The sequence below is a fragment of the Benincasa hispida genome, chromosome 12 (genome assembly GCF_009727055.1).
Source record: "Benincasa hispida cultivar B227 chromosome 12, ASM972705v1, whole genome shotgun sequence".
Classification (NCBI taxonomy): domain Eukaryota; kingdom Viridiplantae; phylum Streptophyta; class Magnoliopsida; order Cucurbitales; family Cucurbitaceae; genus Benincasa; species Benincasa hispida.
Genome location: NC_052360.1, coordinates 37498611 through 37518610, shown reverse-complemented (window position 1 = coordinate 37518610; position 20000 = coordinate 37498611). Strand labels below are relative to the sequence as shown.

The 20000-nt window shown below is 30.3% G+C and overlaps 1 protein-coding gene across 1 annotated transcript; it reads left to right on the top strand.

Annotated features, from left to right (window-relative positions):
• The first annotated feature begins 2082 nt into the window (after positions 1 to 2082).
• LOC120068595 (U-box domain-containing protein 2) lies at positions 2083 to 4979 on the top strand. The gene is made up of 2 exons (XM_039020415.1): positions 2083 to 2483; positions 3843 to 4979. Exons 1-2 carry the CDS (start codon positions 2191 to 2193, stop codon positions 4696 to 4698), a joined length of 1149 nt encoding a protein of 382 aa, XP_038876343.1. The 5' UTR covers positions 2083 to 2190; the 3' UTR covers positions 4699 to 4979.
• Positions 4980 to 20000: the final 15021 nt, after the last annotated feature.

Below are 20000 nucleotides of genomic sequence, written 5' to 3'. Positions count from 1 at the left end.
TCATCTTCTAGACTCGTTTTGGGGATATGCAATGGAGGCTACGGTTCATATTTTGATCAACATTCCCTCAAAGAGTGTTTATGAAACATCTTTTGAGTTATATAGAGGTTGTAAAGGTAGTTTGCACCAGTTTAGGATTTGGGGATGTCCAGCCCATGTGCTTATGGTAAACCCCAAAAAGTTGGAACCTCGTTCAAAAGTGTGCCTATTTGTAGGTTATCATAAGGAAACGAGAGGTGGATACTTCTATGATCCAAGTGATAATAAAGTGTTTGTATCAACAAATATTACCTTCTTTGAAGAAGACCACATGTGGATTATAAATCACAAAGAGTGCAACTATCGATCTTTAGTGGAATGACCAACAGTTAACGGATGGTGGATCTCGTGACTAAAGAGTTTAGCCAGTTATTCACATACCGTTGGAGTTTCAAGCTACATTTCCATAAGGTCCTCTTGGTAGCTCAATAGGTTCAAGTTGAGAATCAAATTTTGGTTAGTTTTAAGTGTTCAAATTAACAAGAGGAAATTTGATTATGTATGATATAATTAAATTGATTCAATTATAAGTGTTATAATTAATATGATGTATTTGATACATTATTAATTGGAGGAATTATTATAAATATGATTTAGATTAAATACCATAAAATAGAAAAAAGAACAATAGTTTATATGTTTCATATGATGAAATATTAAAACCATATGTTATAAATATAATATGATAAGTTGGTTATTATATTTAGTTATAATATATTAATTATATAATAATTAATTATTATTTTTTTTAATAACCGACTTGAGTGGGAGGTTATGCACAGTTATGGAAACTGTGAGATAAAAAGAAAAATGGTTTTCCAAAATTATGAAGTTGATGATTCATTAAATCGGTCTCACAAAAAGAAAGACTATCGAGTAAAAGAGTCTTACTAAACGATAGCATCTCACAGACTAAACGATTGAGTACCGGATTTACTATACAATAGTTACTCGTTCCTATACGATCGAGTGGCAAGTCTATATGATAGACTTCTTCTTACAAGTCTATACGATAGACTTCTTCCTTCTCCCACTTACTCGATCTTCTATTCAATCGTTTACCTCCTTCATTCCTCTATCCAAAATCACACAGATCCCACAACTCCTGGATTCTCACACTAAGAATACCAAGGTAACTCTTGTGGTGGTGTTCTTGTTTCCGTTCGAGGGTTGAGGATCGAGTTACACTCGATAGTGATCGAGGATTTTTCAGTAACATAAGGTATATTGATAATGTTTCAAGTAATATTGACATACATATTAGAACGTTGGGGAATATTGATACCAAATAAACAGTTGAATATATTACATTGAAAAAATAATAATAATAAAAAAAGAATATATATCATATGATATTAAAAATCAAACAAGAGTATGTATCACATAATATTAAAAATCAAAGAAGCTGTGAAAATGGAAAATAAAATAATACATTTTCTCTATCCAATTGAAAAAAAAAAGAAAGAAAATTACAATAAATGTATTTTTTTCTCCCCAATTGAAAATGGAAAAAATTCATTTTCTCTCCCGATCATGAAGGTAGTTTTGTAAATAAGGAAATATATATAAAAATTAGATATAAATAAATGAAAAAAAAGTATAATGGTTCAAAATTAATACTAAAAATCATCTTTGAAAATATATAAATTTTAAGATATTTATGAAATATAAAATTCTTTAGGTCTTCAAAGTAGAAACGGTATATAATAACCTTTCCAGAAAAAAAAAAAAAAAAAAAAAAAAAAAAAAAAAAAAAAAAAAACTGATTTAAGTATTAATATTTGAACATCACCAAACCTAAGCCTCAACCTAAACCCAAAGTCGTTTCATTTCAACTTCCAATCCGATAACGACTCTTATATCACTTTAATAACTGCCCCTGCCCCACACTCATAATTTTACAAATTTGCCCTCACCCCAAGAAAATTCAACCGTCAAAAACATAACCTATACTCTATTCTATTTTCCTCTTATTTAATTAATTTAATATTTTAAAAAAGGAAGTTAATTCATTAATAAAATTAAATAACATAAACGTTTTCTCTCTCTCTCTCTCTCTCTTTTTGCTAACTGTTGCTTAAAGCCACGCTCTCCTCTTCTCTTCCTCTTAAATCTCTCTCTCATCTCTCAACTCACCACTCCTTCCTCGTCATGGATTATTGCTCTTCTCCCTCCGGCAACCACCACCGCGCCGCCGCCTCCGCTTCCTCTCCCGACGCCGCCGTCCAGAAGGCTCTCCTCCTCGTTCAATCCGACTCTCTCGATTCCAAGTTCCTAGGCGCCTGTGAAATTCGCCGACTCACCAAAACCTCCCAACGCTGCCGCCGTCACCTCTCTCAATCAATCCCTCATCTCGTTTCCATGCTCCACCGACATCACTCCCCTGAATCCCACCTTGAGGCCGCCCTTCTTGCTCTTCTCAACCTTGCCGTCAAAGATGAAAAGTAATTCCCTCTTAGATCTCTTTGCCTTCTATAATTTCTTTTCATGTTTTCTGAAATTTGGGTTAACTTGCCTCCTTGCGCTTAGTTTAATTAATTTGTTGAATTAGTTATGCTTTCTGATTTTTTTCATCAAATCAGCGATACCCCATGAGGTTTTGTGGTTAATTATATTTCTTACTGGAGAATATGCGAATGAAATGTAAAAGGTAGAGGAGGGAGGAGGAGGAGGAAGAAAGGAGAAAGAAAATCTATCTCAAAATAAATTTAAATGTGTTGGTTGGCCAATTAGATGGAGATAATTTTTATTGGATTCCCTTTAGAGAATGATTTTCTATATTGACTATGTTTTTTAAATTGATAAAGATTTTGCTAGTTTCAGTATTTGTGTTTGTCCTGTTGAGCTTCGTTTATTCTATTGCTAATTATATTGTTGTTATCTTGTGGCTTTAGTTGTTGGAGGCTTTCCCCTCTTTTTTTTATTTTTGTAATGTGGTTGGCATGGCACGCGGTGGTTGGGGTCTTTGATTACCCAATTTTGGTTACAGAAGAAATGAAGAATGTGTTTATTTTGTCTGTTTTCTTTTTGAAATAAAATCTTCCAGATATTGTCTTTGATATGCTGTTATTACTATAGTATAGATGATATTTGCCTTAGTGACTACTTTCTGATGTGGGATGATCTGTTTTTGAGTGATTCGAAGAAACAGTTTTTGAAAGGTTTTGTAAACAAATATTGAACGTATAGATTTGATCATTCTAAATAGAAACATGGTTTTCCTTTAAACTGGTCTGTTACTCTGTTGATTTTCATAATCTCCTCAGCTCTTTCATTAGCTTGCTTATCCATTACAGGATCCTCCCCTCCCCATTTGCAATTGGCTCCTCCTTTGATATATGTGGCCGGACACACACATAGCTTACTTTATCTTGCAGATGTGCTATTTTAAGCTCACCCCTGTTCTTTCTTTGTTCCTTACACATGCTATTCACATTCTCATGTGCCCTGTCTTGTTCCTTCTAGCACATGGAATATATTGGTGGCCTTGAGTCCCCATCACAGTTTTGAAATTTTTCCTAGAAAATTTTGGTCTACTTTCAGTTTGTGGAGCTTCTGTACAAATCAAATTTTAAACTGTTTCAGTCCTATGAATGATACTGTTTGCTGAAGTAAGAATATGATTACCTATAGTGCTTAGGGGCTTTTTTGTGTTAGGTAATGTAATGAAATTTGATTTTGTTAATTTTGTGACATCTGTTTCTTTAGTTTGTTGGTGGTAGGTTTCTGGTAACTGATTCCATGTGTAACACTGACTTTAGTTCCAAGCCTTCATATATTAAGTAATTGTAATATGTCTACAGGAATAAGATCAAGATTGTAGGAGCTGGTGCCTTGGGACCAATAATTGGTTTTCTGCAGTCAGAGAGTTTGATCCTACAGGAGAATGCAACTGCTTCTTTACTCACTCTATCTGCCTCTACTGTCAATAAGCCATTAATAAGTGCTGCTGGTGCCATTCCCCTTCTTGTGGAGATTCTTAGATGTGGAAGCCCACAAGCAAAGGCAGATGCTGTAATGGCCCTTTCCAATCTTTCAACACTTCCACATAATCTTAGCATCATTCTAGATTCAAAGCCAGTCCCGTCAATAGTTAGTCTATTGAAAACTTGTAAAAAATCTTCAAAAACTGCTGAAAAATGCTGCTCACTGATTGAATCCTTAGTTGGTTTTGATGAAGGCAGAATAGCATTGACATCTGAAGAAGGTGGAGTTCTTGCTGTTGTCGAAGTGCTTGAGAATGGCTCTCTTCAAAGTCGTGATCATGCTGTTGGTGCACTATTGACGATGTGTGAGAGCGACCGGTGTAAATACAGAGAACCTATCTTAGGAGAAGGGGTAATCCCTGGCCTTCTTGAACTCACTGTCCAAGGAACACCTAAATCTCAGTCAAAAGCTAAAACCCTCCTAAGGCTATTAAGAGACTCTCCATATCCAAGATCTGAGCTTCAACCCGATACAATTGAGAACATTGTTTGTAACATTATCTCTCAGATTGATGGAGATGACGATCAATCTAGTAAAGCAAAGAAGATGCTGGCAGAGATGGTGCAAGTAAGTATGGAGCAAAGCTTGAGGCATTTACAACGAAGAGCTCTGGTATGCACACCTACTGATATGCCTATTAATACATGCACCTCTGAAGTTTCTTCAAAGTAACAAAATTTGGACTCATGCTTTGTCTATGGAGTTTGTAAGATAAACTTCTATAGTTATTACTGTTAGAGAACAGGAAATGAAAATAAGATAATAGGAAAACAAGCCAGTCCAGGCAGGTAGTGGGAGTGTCGGGAGACTGGTAAAATGTCAATAAAACAGGGAATGGGATCTGTATGAGGTTGAAATCATAGTTCTTTTTTTTCCTTTTTGCTTGTTCTGTAAATGTACTGTTGTATTACATTATAGAAATAGTGAAGTTTAAAAGTGTTCATTTCTCTTCTGATTGTGAAGTGTCCCTCTCTTAAAGTACAGAAATACTGAGTGATACACTGTAGAAACTAGTTCCTTCTCTCATGGGGATTGTGGGTTTGAATTCTCATTTCTTTAATGTTTATGAATTATGAGAAGGTACTAGCTTCACGTGCATGCACATAGCATAAAGCCAAAGTACTTAATGATCACAAGGCAAAAGAAAGGAAATGAAGAAAGAAGGATGAGGAAACTAGGAATAGGTTCTTTCCTTGGGTTACAAGTGATTTTTGTGCAACTCTTGCCTTGGATCCCTTTTCTATCCAAATCTTGTTTGAAGGAGAAAGGAAATGAATCTTCATCCTAACTTATCATAATTATACACATGCACACACGTGTCGAAAAGTAAAAGGTAGATCCCATTTTTTTAACCTTATTTACATAAAGCTAAAATGCTTGGTGAAGGACCATTTAGTCCTTAGTTTGATTTTCAGTATACTATTTACGAGAAATATAGTGCCTTGATCACCTCAAAGTTCAAACTATGCTCGTATCAATGAAAAAGGCCCAAAGTGCTTTCACTTAAAAATTAATATTTTATCCCCTGCCTTGGGATTTGCAAACATTTCAAATCCGTTCTAATTGTAAATGAACTCACACGTTCGGATGCAAAAGAAAATGAAGGAATTTGAAATCAGCTATAATTGATTTCAAATCTTGTTTATACTTAAATAATTTTCTATTCTAATCTGGTCGGATTTCAAAGTCTAAAATTTTTGTTTACAATTTTATACATTTCAACCTGTTGTGACTGGGTTAGGCAGGAATTTTGAGCCGCGAGGCAACAGCTACGTGTTCAACTTTTAATAAGTAACCATACCTAAAAACCCTCTGCCAGCGGCGACCTGAAATTGGTGTAGCCATGAAGGGTATTTTTAAAGAAAAATAAACTATAATTGACCTTTTTGTAAACTTGATAATACATTTAATTTCTAATATATAACAATTAAATTTGTAATTACTAATAAAATTTCAAACAAATTATAACTAAAACTAATATAAGGGTAAACGAAAAAAGTTTACTAAACTTTTCGGTAAATATCCAAATAAGAAATTTTTGGTAGCTAGCCTAAATTCTGTTTTATGTTTTTTAGATTAAATGAATATGTGTTTGGTTACCTTCTTGATTTTGTTTGCAGAATTATATTAAAAATGATAAAAACAATAATAATTATACTATTTCATGCTCAATTATTTTAGTTAAATTTAAAATATATAATATGATATTACAAAATAATAATTACACAAAAATTTTAACATAAAACAAGTTTAGAAATTAATTAGTAATAGTTTATGAAAATTTATTTAAATTTGAACTTAATTTTTGAATCGGCTACTAAATACATATCTGAAAAAATGAAATACAAAAATGTTTTTATTTAATCCATTGTTTTCAAATTTCTGTTTTCAGATTTCCTACCAAACAAATCCTTAATTACATTTCAGTCATTTCAAATCAATTTAGTTCCAAAAACAAATAAAAATTTAAAATCCTTTCTATCTAAATCCTAATGTGAAGTCGAGCATTAAAGAAATCATTCTAAACTGACTCTTCGAATTTGTTTAAATTTGTAAACTACTACTAGAAAAGAATAAAATATATTACCAAAATGTATAAGCACAAAATATAAAACAAGAAACAAATGAATGGAAATGTGGAACAAAACGAAAAGTTGTGGTTCAACACCACCAAGGTAAGAATATTAGAACAAAAATTGACTGTCTTGAAAGAATATCTTTATTCTTTCACAGAGAGCAAAGTTGTAAAAAAAAAAGAATAAAAAATTTCACCACAGGCCAAACAATAAAGTAAAGCAAATATAAAGAGAGGGGATAAAATCAAATGCCAAAACTTACACTTGTTAATCCAATATGACTTGCATTGATTTTGGTTATTATTATAAATTATGATAGAGATTACCGGTTCAAATCTCAAACTCCACGTATTATTGAATTAAAAAAAAAAGACTACTAATTCAAACATAATGTAGTAGTTAAAGATATTAACTATCTATCTCATAAATTGGAAAAAAAAATCATTTTGAAAAAATTTGAGTGTTTGACAACTACTTAAAATAATTTTTTAAAAAAATGAATTTATGAATAAGTTGGTTTAGTATAAACACGACTTTTTAAAAAAAATGATTTTTTAGTTTTTAATGGTTAATCTCTCTCTCATTTGTATAATTCTTAAAATTACCAATATGGCCTCAAAAGTCATCTACCTCACCTTTACTATATTGTTGTGACAACCACGACCCTCTGGCCCTCCGGCGACCAACTTCACCCACCATCCGACGACCACTTTCGACGACAACCACCACCAATTCCAAAGTGACCACCCAGACAACCAACTATCGCGACCATTATTTTAAATTATTAGTTCATAATATTTTATAATCATCCTTTATATAATTTGACATTAACAAAAATATTTTTAGTATATAATAATCCAAAATAATAATCCAAATAAACTTGTATATAAAAACATTTTTTAGAGAGACTTTAAACACATGAGTATTTTTATTTTAAATCATTGAATTGGAGGAAAAAGATAAAAAAAAAAAAAAAAAAAGTATTTAAATTTTCTTTCACTATGACCACCATCCTCTTCCTTTTGACAATATGTGGGTAGAAGATGCTACTTAAACGTTAAAATTGATAGTACAAGTTCACGATAGTTGAACTATGCTCATATTGGTGAAAATGCTCTCTTATGACTTCGAAAAAACAGGGGAAGAAATTTATTAAATACTACTTTGTTTTGAAAAAAAATATTTCTCCCTTTTTTTTTCTCTTTTCTTCTTAAGGTATTATCAATTTTCCTTCTTTTATCATATTTTCAAATATTTTCACTTTTTTGATAAAAAAAAAATGTATTATCATTTGGAAAGATATGATCGAATACTCTTTTAGGGGACGTTTGGGTTAAGGAGTTGGTTATTATAATCTTAGCTTATTATAGTTGGGTTATAATATTTTGTGTTTGGAGTATAGATTATATTATTTTGGGTTATAATAGTATGTGTTTGAGGTGTAAGCTATTTTAGTTTGAGAAGGAAATAGTAAACATTATAGCAAAGAATAAGAAAAATAATGAATGTAAAATAGTGATTATTGTAGCAAATTGGGGTTTTGAAACAATGTTAACTATAACTAATTGAGGACTACAAAATAGTATTTACAGTAGAAAGAGTAGTTATTATAGTCTTAGGATAATCTTTGCCCCAAACGCCCCTAGTGCTTGTGTTATTCATTTTGCTCCCATACTTTCAAAATCTTTATTTTGATCCCTATACTTTCAACTGTGGTTCATTTTCGTCCTTACTTTCAAAATCTGTTTAGTCTTTCTACTCTTAAAAATTGGTCCTTTCATTTTTAAGAGATTAAAATGGTTTCTTCTTAAAAGTAAAATGATATAAAATGAACCAAAATTGAAATTACAATTACTAAAATGAACATTTTGACAGTACAGAGACTAAAATGAACTAAAGTTGAAAGTATGAGGAAAAACCAAAATGAATATTTTGAAAGTAGAAGAATCAAGATTAAAAGTACTAAAGTAGTATTTTAATCTAAAAATTATATGAAAAGTAGAGTAATAAATATATGTAAATAACCTTATAAATCCATGAATAGTTGACATATCTCTTTTGTAGGCCCAAGCTAATTGAATTCACATACCATTTTAAAATCACTTAACCTATTTTTTTTGTTGGTAGAATGAGTCCAACCAAAAGCTACCACGTCAAGCATTTAGCCAAAAAGCAACTCATACACCTCACAATAACAAATTCATTTGATGTTATCTATTTAGTTATTTGTGAAGGATAATTTTAGAAAAATGCATTCTACAAAGATCACACTAACATAAAAGTTACTATGAATGGTTGAAATGCATAGTTTTAAAGGGGAAAATAAAGAGAAAAGAGATGAGTATTTTAAAGTTGATATCTACTTTTGGTGAGTGGTGATGATTAAGATAAATGTTAGTAATACTTTGAAGTGTCCAAGCAAACCCACAATATACAAAGGAAAAAAGAGAGGTTGAGAAATAATGTTTAATGGGTTACCAAACCAACTTTCCAAATCACCAACCAAACAAATCATTGCACATCAATTCTCTTCCCCATGAAGCAATGACTATGCTCCCTTTTCATTTGCTTTTCATTCAACATAAACTACTCAACTTTTTTCCTTTTTGTTACTTTTTCTATTTTTCTATTCATTATACTTTGATAATTGAAACTTTAAAATACATTGCTCTAATAACTCCAAACCATAAATGAGTTAATTGTCAACATCATTGGGAAAAGTTGATAAAATATCTATGTTGATTAGAAAAACCTAAAACTAAAAATAATAATAATAATAATAAATTATATTTAATTTAAAACATACTACACTAAGTTTAGTGGGCCAGTTGAAACTTTGGTTCATTAGCCCATGGGCTAAGTCTTGGATCTAGCTCAAATGGTTTCTTAAGCCCACTAGGCCTAGACCTGTATTTTGATCTGACCCAAGGATATATGTGGAATTTGGTTTGTTTTGTGGTATTCTTTTAGTTCTAACTATGAAACATGAAACTTTAGAATAGTAATTAATGTTTTATTTATTGAGTTATACTTAGATTGATATATAAGTTATTTTATAATAATATATTGGAGTTGTGTTTGTAATTGCTTTTAGAGGGTTTAAAGTGATTACGTAAACATCTTTAACTATTTTGAATGCTTGATAAGACTGGTTGCAAATAAATTTGTTATAATCACTTTCTTAATCATCTTACTAGCTTTTAATAGTAGTCTTGTAAAATCAGTGATTACTTTCTAACATATTTCAAGTTCTCAAATTTTTTTCTTTATAAATGAAAATTTATTTTGTAAATTTCATATATATTACTCACAAAACCAATTTCTATATCCTAAATTTTTAAATTGATTAGTTCAAAATGACATCAATTTATACTTTTTAGTAATATCATTAAAAAAATTGTACATGTTTCTCTCATATTTAATCATTTATACTTAAGAAATAATATAAAGCAAAGAAAATATAAATTTAAGTTGAAACCATGTATATGGTATAACATTTTAAATAAATATGTTAAAATATCAATTGTCAACAAAAAAAAAAAAAAAAAATTAATAGCGGGTGATTTAGTTAGTGATTATTGTTAATCACAACAACTTAGCATTATTTACCAAACATCATAATTTACTTTTTCAAGTTAAAAATTGAAATCTTTCAAATACTAATATACTTCATTTTATAGTTGATTTTTCTTGAAACACAATTGCCAACAATTATTTTAAAAGCTATAATAACCTCAAACTAAACCTAATAAACTTATGATAAGTTTTCATTATATTTTTTTCTTCCTAATATCGTTTTGTTTTCTTTCCTTTGATTACATTCTCTTTTACAACTTTTTCGTTCATTTCCAAATTATATGTTTTCCCTATCTTTAGATGCTAATTTAAATACATGTTTGAGAGTGATAGTTGAACTAGCGATTTTTTAGATTTAGGTAAAATTGATTTTGTAAAGTTGATTTTCATATAATCATGTTAATGTTTGGTTCCAAACTTTTAAAAGTGGTTTTCATATATATAAAAATAATTTTGAATTACTATTTTTGATTCCAAAAGTGATATTAAAATTACCAAATTACTAACAAATTATGGTTTAAAAAAAATTATTGTTGATGTACGTTGTAATTTGAATAGGAAAAACACATTTGATTTTCACATAACCAACCATGATAAATTTGTAATTAATTTCACATGCCCATCAATCACCCCACCAAAAACATATTTCAACCAATGGTTGAAAAGCCAATCCTAATTTATGATTTTAGATCTTCTAAAATTAATTTCAAAATTTGCCAAACATTAATCTTTGAAGAAAAAATGATTTTAGTATTGATAAAAGTAATTTTGGCCATGTTAAATCACTCTGAAACATACCCTAAGTCTCAATCAATTAAGTGTTTTGGGACTCTATAACTAAAGTTTCATATTGACAAAGGGTCTATTTGGAATGACAAGAAAAAAGTATTTTTTTTAAAAAAAAATCATTATTATTTAAACTCCTTTGACAAAAATTGTTTAACATACACTTTAAAAGTGTCTCAAAAGCTATTATAAACCATTGCCAAATACTTCAAACTTTTTTCCAAAATGACTTATTTTCAAAATTAAACACTTGAAAAGTTAAATCAAACATACTCCAAATAAGAAAATATCATAAGTGTACTAATGAAGGACAACATCTTTAGTGGTACTGTAAATGTGTATATTTTATTGTGTATATGTTGACATGATAGGTATGAGTAAAAGTTAAGGTGTGTTAAGGTGAGTGTAGTAACGGTAACAATATGAAAAATAGACATACAATTTCCATTAGCAGCATGAATTAGGGGAAGTTACGAAGCAAGGAGTTGAGGAAGATAGAAGTGAAATATCAAAGATTATGTGATTACAATAAGCATAATCAAGAAATCAGGAATTACCTAAGGTGACTGCTAAAGTAGAAGAATTGGAGAAGATTACCAACTATTTAAGGAAACTTTGAAGATTACTAAGTGAAAACCAAAGAGGATGAGAGTCATCGGAGGAGGAAGCAACAATAATAGATAAGGAACCAACTTTAGGTAAGCCCCTTGGTTTAGTGGATCGAATAGGAAAAATTTTCAAGATATGACCACTTTTGTGACAATACCTATATTTAGTTGTAGGACAATTAGCAAATCTATGAATATGTAGAATACAATTAATGCAGATAAAGGAGTCAAATTTTTGCCATTAGAAATGCGAGCGAGACAAACAAAGGAGTAATATTTGAACAAAAATGTAGACTAGTGATCGTTGACCTATGACTGGACCATTGACCGTTGACCAAACTGAATTGACAAAACCAATTTTATTTAATTGCTTTAACACATGGTAATTCACGAGTCTTGAGTTCATGAATGACGAAGTTGAGGGAAAACACAAAAGAAAACAAAATATCTATCGAGAGTGAAAGTTGACAGGATGATGCAAAACAAAGTAGAATAGTGCGAACAAAAAGTGTGGTGGTGGTGGCGGCGCAAATAGAGGAACATATTTGAATTTAGATAGATGGTGGTCGATGGGACTAGGTTGCAAACATATTTGGATAAATGCAAAGGAGACAGATAGTCGTGGTAGCAGTCAAATTTGAGCAATGGTGATGACTTTAGGGAGAAGATAATTTACAAAACCCTAAATATAGTCCCTAATATCATGTAAATGTGCATATTTTATTGACCGACTATATGCTGAAGAATTTATAATAAAGATACATAAGATACAAATATACACCGAAAAATATCAAATAAGGAAACAACTAAATTCGTCTAAGATCTTGCTAATTTACAACTCACACGTATGAGACATTTTGGGTGAAATCAAAAGCAAAACTATGATGATCACTCATGCCAAAAGTAGATAACATTATGAGAAAATACCTTTTTAGTCCCTAAATTATCTAGAATAGGTATGTTTGGTCCCTGAAATTTCAAATTAACCAATTTAGTCCCTAAGTTTTCAATAATAGTTTTAAAAGGTTCATTCATTAACAGATTTATCAAATAGACTTTTTATTTGTTGAAGTAGATTTACTGACCAAGTTGATGATTTGATTTATATTTAAATTTTCTGAAAAGAGAAAAAAAAAATCGAAATCGATCCCTAAAAACAACTAACAACACAAATAAAAGCCCACCAGAAATTTGAAGAAATCTGCTCTTTTTCCACATTCTGATTCCAATTGCAGAGATATCCATTTCTAAGGCATCAAGAATCTCAACGAAGTTCCCCATGGAAACGCTGAAAGAAGGCTTTTAAGTCTCTGTGCATTCAATGCTTTCAGTCTTAACACTTCCCCCAATTCCAAACCAAACTATCATTTTTTTTTTCTTTCCCATTAAACCTTTTCTCTTAATTTCTGTTAAGCTATTTTAGAGATTTTCTTAATAATAATTATTATAAGAAGAAATTTTCGTTTTGCGTTTACTATCAAAATGACTAAAGTGCCATTGTAGTCCATGTGGGATATTAATTAGAGTTTCAAACTCAAAATTGGTCCAAAGAAAAAGCCTCATTAAGTATTTTTTGATTGTCTAAATGAAAATTATATTATGAAGGGCATGGCTCATGAGTGAGATGTTCCATGTGATTATATTTATGTTTGAAACAAATAATATAAAAGAAATCAAGAGTCTTTTTTATAATCACAAGTGCAATACAGCTAAGTATGTAGCACAAAGTCATTCATAAATAAAGTAATGAATAAATGATAAAGTAATAAAGAAAACAAGTGTATGTTCATCTACAATGTGAGAGTTTAGTTGTAGTTGAGTTCTTTATTATAAATAAAATACAAAAGAATGAAACAAGAACAATGAGTTGAGTGTTTGTAGTGATGAAAGGAAGACAGAATTCAATCATTGGAGAATTGGTTTCATCAATATTAAATAATCTTTAATCTCGTGGGACCTTTTTCTTCATTCTTTTTATATATACACATACACATAATCATATAATTTATACAAGTTCACATGATGAATCTAATTCATCTTCATAGTTCCTTTCAATATCAATTGACAATAAAATGAATATTCCATTTATTTTTTTTAAAGAATATGAAACTTTTCATCTTTTTGAGAACTTCAGACATTTTCAACATGACAAACTTCTAAAATATAAATGTCAATACCAAGTTCCATTAGAGACAACCTCAAGGCATGACATTGCTCAAATATGTCTAATTAACTTAGAGTTAATTCGATCTATAAAGGAAAGAATCATTACTGATATATTTGCCAATCTAAAAATTTCTTTACCTTCAAAACCAATGTCATCCTAAATTAATTTATATGTTGATCATAATATTAAATTTCCATTAATATGTCAATATTTCTATATTTATATGGAGTTCGACCTCAACATGGTGGTGAATCGATATTTCTATTATTTATCATAAAAAAAACCATAAATAGTAAGCAACAAAAGGACATAAATGTGAATACAATATAAAAAATAAATATTTAAACTTGTTTAAAAAGCGTAAAAACACTTATTTATTATTTTAAATCTTATTTAATTCTGGTTTTTGTAATTGTTTTAGAAATATCAATCATATCGACATTTTATCAATATTTTGTATATATCAACTGAAATTCTATAGATGATACGTCACACATATCGCACATTTCACACAAGACATCCTGGCGAATTTAGAAACAACAACAAAATAACAAACAGTAAATCAAGAATGAACACATAGTGATTGGTAAGCTAGTTCGATGATAATCTACCTATGTCTGGGGTGTATTGTGCCCATAAAAGATAATTCACTAATATGTAAAAATTATGTGTTTACAACGGTGCACTTATCTGTAAAATAATGACGATTACAGTAACATACGTAGAGCCTAACTTGTTTAATTATCTAGGCTCCCCTTAGATGTGAGACTCCTTCTCTATTGAACTTTGGCTCCCCTTAAGTATTTGAATATTAGTGAAGAAACACTTAGGCTCCTCCTAAGCGTGTGAGACTCCCTCTCACAACGTAGATATCTTTCTTCCTTCTTGTAAACCCCTTTTCACATGAAAAACTTAGACTCCCCCTAAGCTTGAGAAATCATTCTTAATGAATGAATCTTTAGGATCCCCCTTAGGAAGTGAATCCATATTTTCTCTACTTAGACCAAAATATAGGTCCAAATAGAGTTCCTAGTGAGTCCAGAGTTGAATAAGAACTAAATACTAAAAATTTGTTTGAGTTCGACGAATGATCTTAACGCGATAAATTCTTAATTAATGCGGTGAATGAATTTTACAGCTAACATAATGGGTTGATTATAAGTGGTGGTAAGTGATGATGCATCATGTTTGTTATGATGCGTGGGATGATAGAAGTGAAGATGACGATGACAAATACAAACAAAATTGAGTGGTATGCGTGGAAGTGGAGGAAAAATCAAGTGATATGACAAAGTTGAGAAAAGTAACTAACGTTTTCCTAAGTGATGCATAAATTGTGCATTCATGTCATTAACTCATAAAATAAAGAACTGATCTCTTGGGATTTTTGAGTCACAGTTACTCTATCTTTAAGATGCATGCTCAAGTTAATTTTAGTCAAAAGCTTGACTTTATTTCTAAAACTACTTCTTTCCTTACTTAATGATGTCCACAACCACTTACTCTCTCAGTAGTTGATTGTGTTTACTTAAGTAGGTTTGTCAAATGGATTCAAGCAATGTTTTTAGTCATACATTAAACAAGATGAACTTTAACTATGCCTTGTGAAAATGTTAGTTTAACTTCCTCAATTTTTCAGAAATTTAGTTACACAGGATAAAGGAAAGATAAAACATGGATGGATGAAAGATGATAGAAATTCAATTTATATTAAGAAATATAAGTTTCTCAATCTCAAATATCTTAATACAAACTGAAATAACAAGAAAAATGTGATAAGATCATAGATGAAATATGTCGAGTCATTGGTCGCAATGTCTTGCTTCCTTTGGCTTGGATGGAGGTTGCTTCAATAGTGGTTGTTGTGGAGATGACAGAGCTTTCTCCCTTTTCATAGAAGAAGATTAAGTTCTCATTCAGAATTCTTCAAATAGAAGCTCGAGAGGTTGAAGACAATGGTAGAAAGGGAAATAAATTTGGGCAAATTTTTGGTCAATCTCTTGGAAGAAAATCTTATACTTAAACTGATTCTCGAATGCCTATTTATAGGCGTCATAGGGAAGATTTTCTGCTTCTACACTTAATTCCATGCCTTACTGTGGTGAATACTCGTGTCACATATTCATGGGTTATAGCGCGATTGTATCAAATCAGCTACCAACTTGTAGTTAGATTTGACACCCACGACTCACACGTTTGTTGTTTTCTACCCTTCATATTTTTTTCTCAATGCATGGTTCTTTGTGCACAAGGTTAAAGTTTGATCTAATCACTTTTTATGCATCTACGATTGCAACTTTTCTTTCCTTGATTGATTTTTGCTTCTTTTTACATAAAATCATGCGTTTAAAGATGTTTGATTTTATAATTTTTAAGATAATGAATTTTGTAAATACATGAACGCAAAGTTTAATTATTCACATGAATTTCATTTCAAGTTAATACATTGAAAGAGCATAAATCAAGGGATATAGACTTTCATAGAAAGAGCATAAATCCGAGTAGAAGAAGAAGACATCATCTCTATATTCTTTGGAGGTTTGAATTGAGAAATTGTCATCCTGTTGATAGAAATGCACCATTTTACTTAGAAGATATGGATTAGTATGCTATCAAAATTGAAGATCAACATAGGAAGAAAATAAGCATTCAAAGAGGTATACATCTAAAGATAATACCTTTTCAAATTTATACATCTAAAGATAATACCTTTTCAAATTCTAATGCTTGGAACAAGGACAAATTTGTGAATAGAAAAGAACCAAAAGAGAAGTTTGCGGTTGCCAAAAGAGTGGAGATCGAGAGCTCTAATATTAAAGAAAGAAGCTTCAAAAGCGGTAAGGGAAGTCTAGTTCTATTTAATGTTGGAAGTGCAAAGGATTTGAACACATGAGCAAAAATTGTGTCAATAAAGAGTCATGAGGATAAGAAACAACATACTTGATTTGAATGATGAATGTGAGGAATATGATGCACAACTTGAGAAAGAATTTGAAGTACATGACAATGAATACATTGAAGAAGGTAACTCCATATTTTTAATTATTAGAAGGATACTTAATGTGCAATCAAAGAAGAGAAAGCTGAAGATAAAAAAGAGAACTTGTTTCACAAAAAGATGTCTAACTGAAGGAAACTCATGCAGCTTGGTGATTGATAATGGAGGTATACAAATGTGGTAAGCAATTTTCTTGTAAAAAAACTTCAACTTGCTACCAATGCACATCCAAACCCATACTTCAATAGTTGACAAACAAATGGGAACTTATGGTGAATTTCCAAGCTCTTATTCCTTTTACTTTGGAAAGATATAGAGATGAAATCCTTTGTGACGTAGTATCTATGCATGTGGGTGATATGTTGTTGGGTTGACCTTGACAATAAGATAGAGTAGTCACATATGATGGATTGTTGAACAAATACACTTTTATTTTGAATGGAAATAAATTTACTTTACTACCATTATCTCCATATGAAGTACAACGTGATCACTTGAAATTAGAAAAGAAAAGATAATAATTTGAAGATCAAAAGAAGAGAGAAGAATGTAAGTTCAAAGAGAGAGAAGAGTGAAAAATGAGGTGCAAAAGGTAAGTTGAAAAATAAGAAAGAAAAAAGAGTGATTTTGAGGGGGAAAAAAAAGAAAGAATGTGAACTTGGTTATGAAAAAGGAGGAAATGAAAAATATATTTTCAACTAAAGCATCAAACTTTGTACTTGCAAAAGAGTGTGTTTAGCAATTGAACCAAATTCTAATGATGTTTTGCCAAATGCTTTTAAGTATCTTTTTTATAAATTTAATGACATGTTTCCGCATGAAGATGCACCTACGAGTCCACCTATTTTAAAAGAGATGGAACATCAAAATGACTTCATACCTAGGACAACTCTTCCAAATATGGTTTTCTATAAGACCAAGTCAACCGACACCAAGGAGATTCAAAGGTAAGTAGAAGAACTTATAGATAAAGATTATGTTCGAGAAAGCATGAGTCCTTAATCGGTTCTGATGATTTTGATACCCAAGAAAGATGGTAGATGGAGGATGTGTGTTGATTGTCGAGCCAGCAACAAGATACGATAAAGTGTCAGTATCTTATTCATAGATTGAATGACATGTTAGATGAATTACATGGTGTAAAATTATTTTAAAAAATTGATCTTAAAAGTGGTCATCATCGAAGTCGAATACATGCGAAGATGAGTAGAAAACGACTTTCAAAATAAAGTTTGGACTAATGAATGGCTTCTTAATATTTGACCTTACTAATGCATCAAGTAGTTTTATGATACTAATGAATCTTGTTTTGAAAAAATACATTGGAAATTTTATTGTTGTGTACTTTAATGATATTCTTGTTTACTCAAAAAGCTTAAATGAATCTATTTTACACGTGAAGACAATTTAACTTAAACTTTGAGAAGAAAAAGTTTAGATCAATTTCAAAGAAGTATAGTTTTTTTACTAGACCAAACCAACTCCTTAGGGTTAATTATTGAAAAGGATGGGGTGAAAATTGATGAAGAAAAGGTAAAGACTATTCAAAAGTGGCCAACTCCCACCAATGCAATCGAGGTAAGATCCTTTCATAGTTTGTCTAGTATTTATATGAGATTTATTAAAGATTCCAATAGCATAATCTCACAACTGAATGAACTTGTTAAAAAGCATATGAAATTTGATTGAAAAGAAAAGCAAGAATAATACATTCAATGAACTGGAACTATTTTGATACATGAAAAGATGTTGATTATATTCTTTAGTGAGAAGCTAATTAGAGAACAACTTACTCAACATATGACAATGCATATAAACTAGTTCTTGGAGGTGAGTATAATGTAAGTTCTACTTCTAATGTGACTGATTTGACTCATTTTGATGTAGGAAATCAAGATTTGGATTTGAGGATAAACACTTTAGAGAAAGGAGAGCTGATGTGAATCCAACCATTGATCTATTGCATGTTTCCGAATGAGAGCTGTTATAAGAAGCAAGACAAAGAAGATCTTAAGATGCTTTCACAATTCATCTTCAAAGACTAACTAAATACACAAGAAGGGACAAAAAAAAAATTATCCAATTTTATTTTTAATGTTAGTTCAATAAGTTAAGAAGTGAATAGAGTGAAAATGACACATCGTATAGTTTGGAAGATGCATGGAAGACAAAAAAATTGTGTAGAAATTGTAAATGAATTGCTGTCAAGAGTGCATTGTGTTAGAATTTGTGATGTCAAGTCTTGTCAAACGTACTCATCTAGTTTGCTACCTTATAGACAAGTTATTTAAGACTATTTGGAGCATTTTTAATATTTTAGTTTTGTATTTTGAATTCTCAATGCATGTACAATTTAGTTTCAATTTTCTAGGTCTTATCTTCTACGATATAAATTTTATTTAGTAGTTTTTGAATGACTTTTAAGTTCCTAGACCTTTGAACATCCATTTCGCATTTAAATGACATTTAATGTTCTTAAAAATTGATTTTAATGTTATAAAACCTTGTGTTTCTTTCACCTCTTTGGTTTTGTCATTTTCAAATCTTGTTTTAGGTTTGATGATTAAAACAGTTCATTGGATTAGGAATTGTTTTAGATCTAAGAGTGACCATTACATACATTTTAAGTTTGATCTAAGAGTTATTTATCCTTATAACTAAACTCTTGGTTGGAATCATTCATTAAATTGACCTTATTCTTTAGTGCTTCAAGTACCCTAGAAAGACCTCTAGCTTTGCATAAATCCAGCATCTTCAACGCTTATCAACAGTAATCCAAAAACTAACGATAAGATTTGTTTAGTTTTTTAGGTTTAAGGATCCTAATGAAACTTTGAATCAAAGTACAAAGTTCAAGTGTATTTTTAATAATTATGTCTAAATAAAACAATTATAATTACTTATTAACTCAACAACCGTAATTTAGGTAATTAGGATGTCTTCGAAACATATTTTATCTATTCAACTACTCTGTTTAAGAGGGTCTTTAATCATCAACCTGATGGTAGCTCAGTCGATAAAGACACCAACTACTATTGCAAAGGTCGATGATTTGATCTCTACTTTTATAATTGTTTAACCCACATCATAATAGTAATAAAAACAAATATCTTGTTTTTATTTTATTTGTCTTGAAGATAATGAAAAATAAAAAGACTTAAATTTTATTATTTTATTATTTTTGCTTCAAATTATTCATAGGTTTTATTCTATTTCTAGTTTTGGAATAAATGTTATTATTGATTAAAGTCAATGAAGGAACT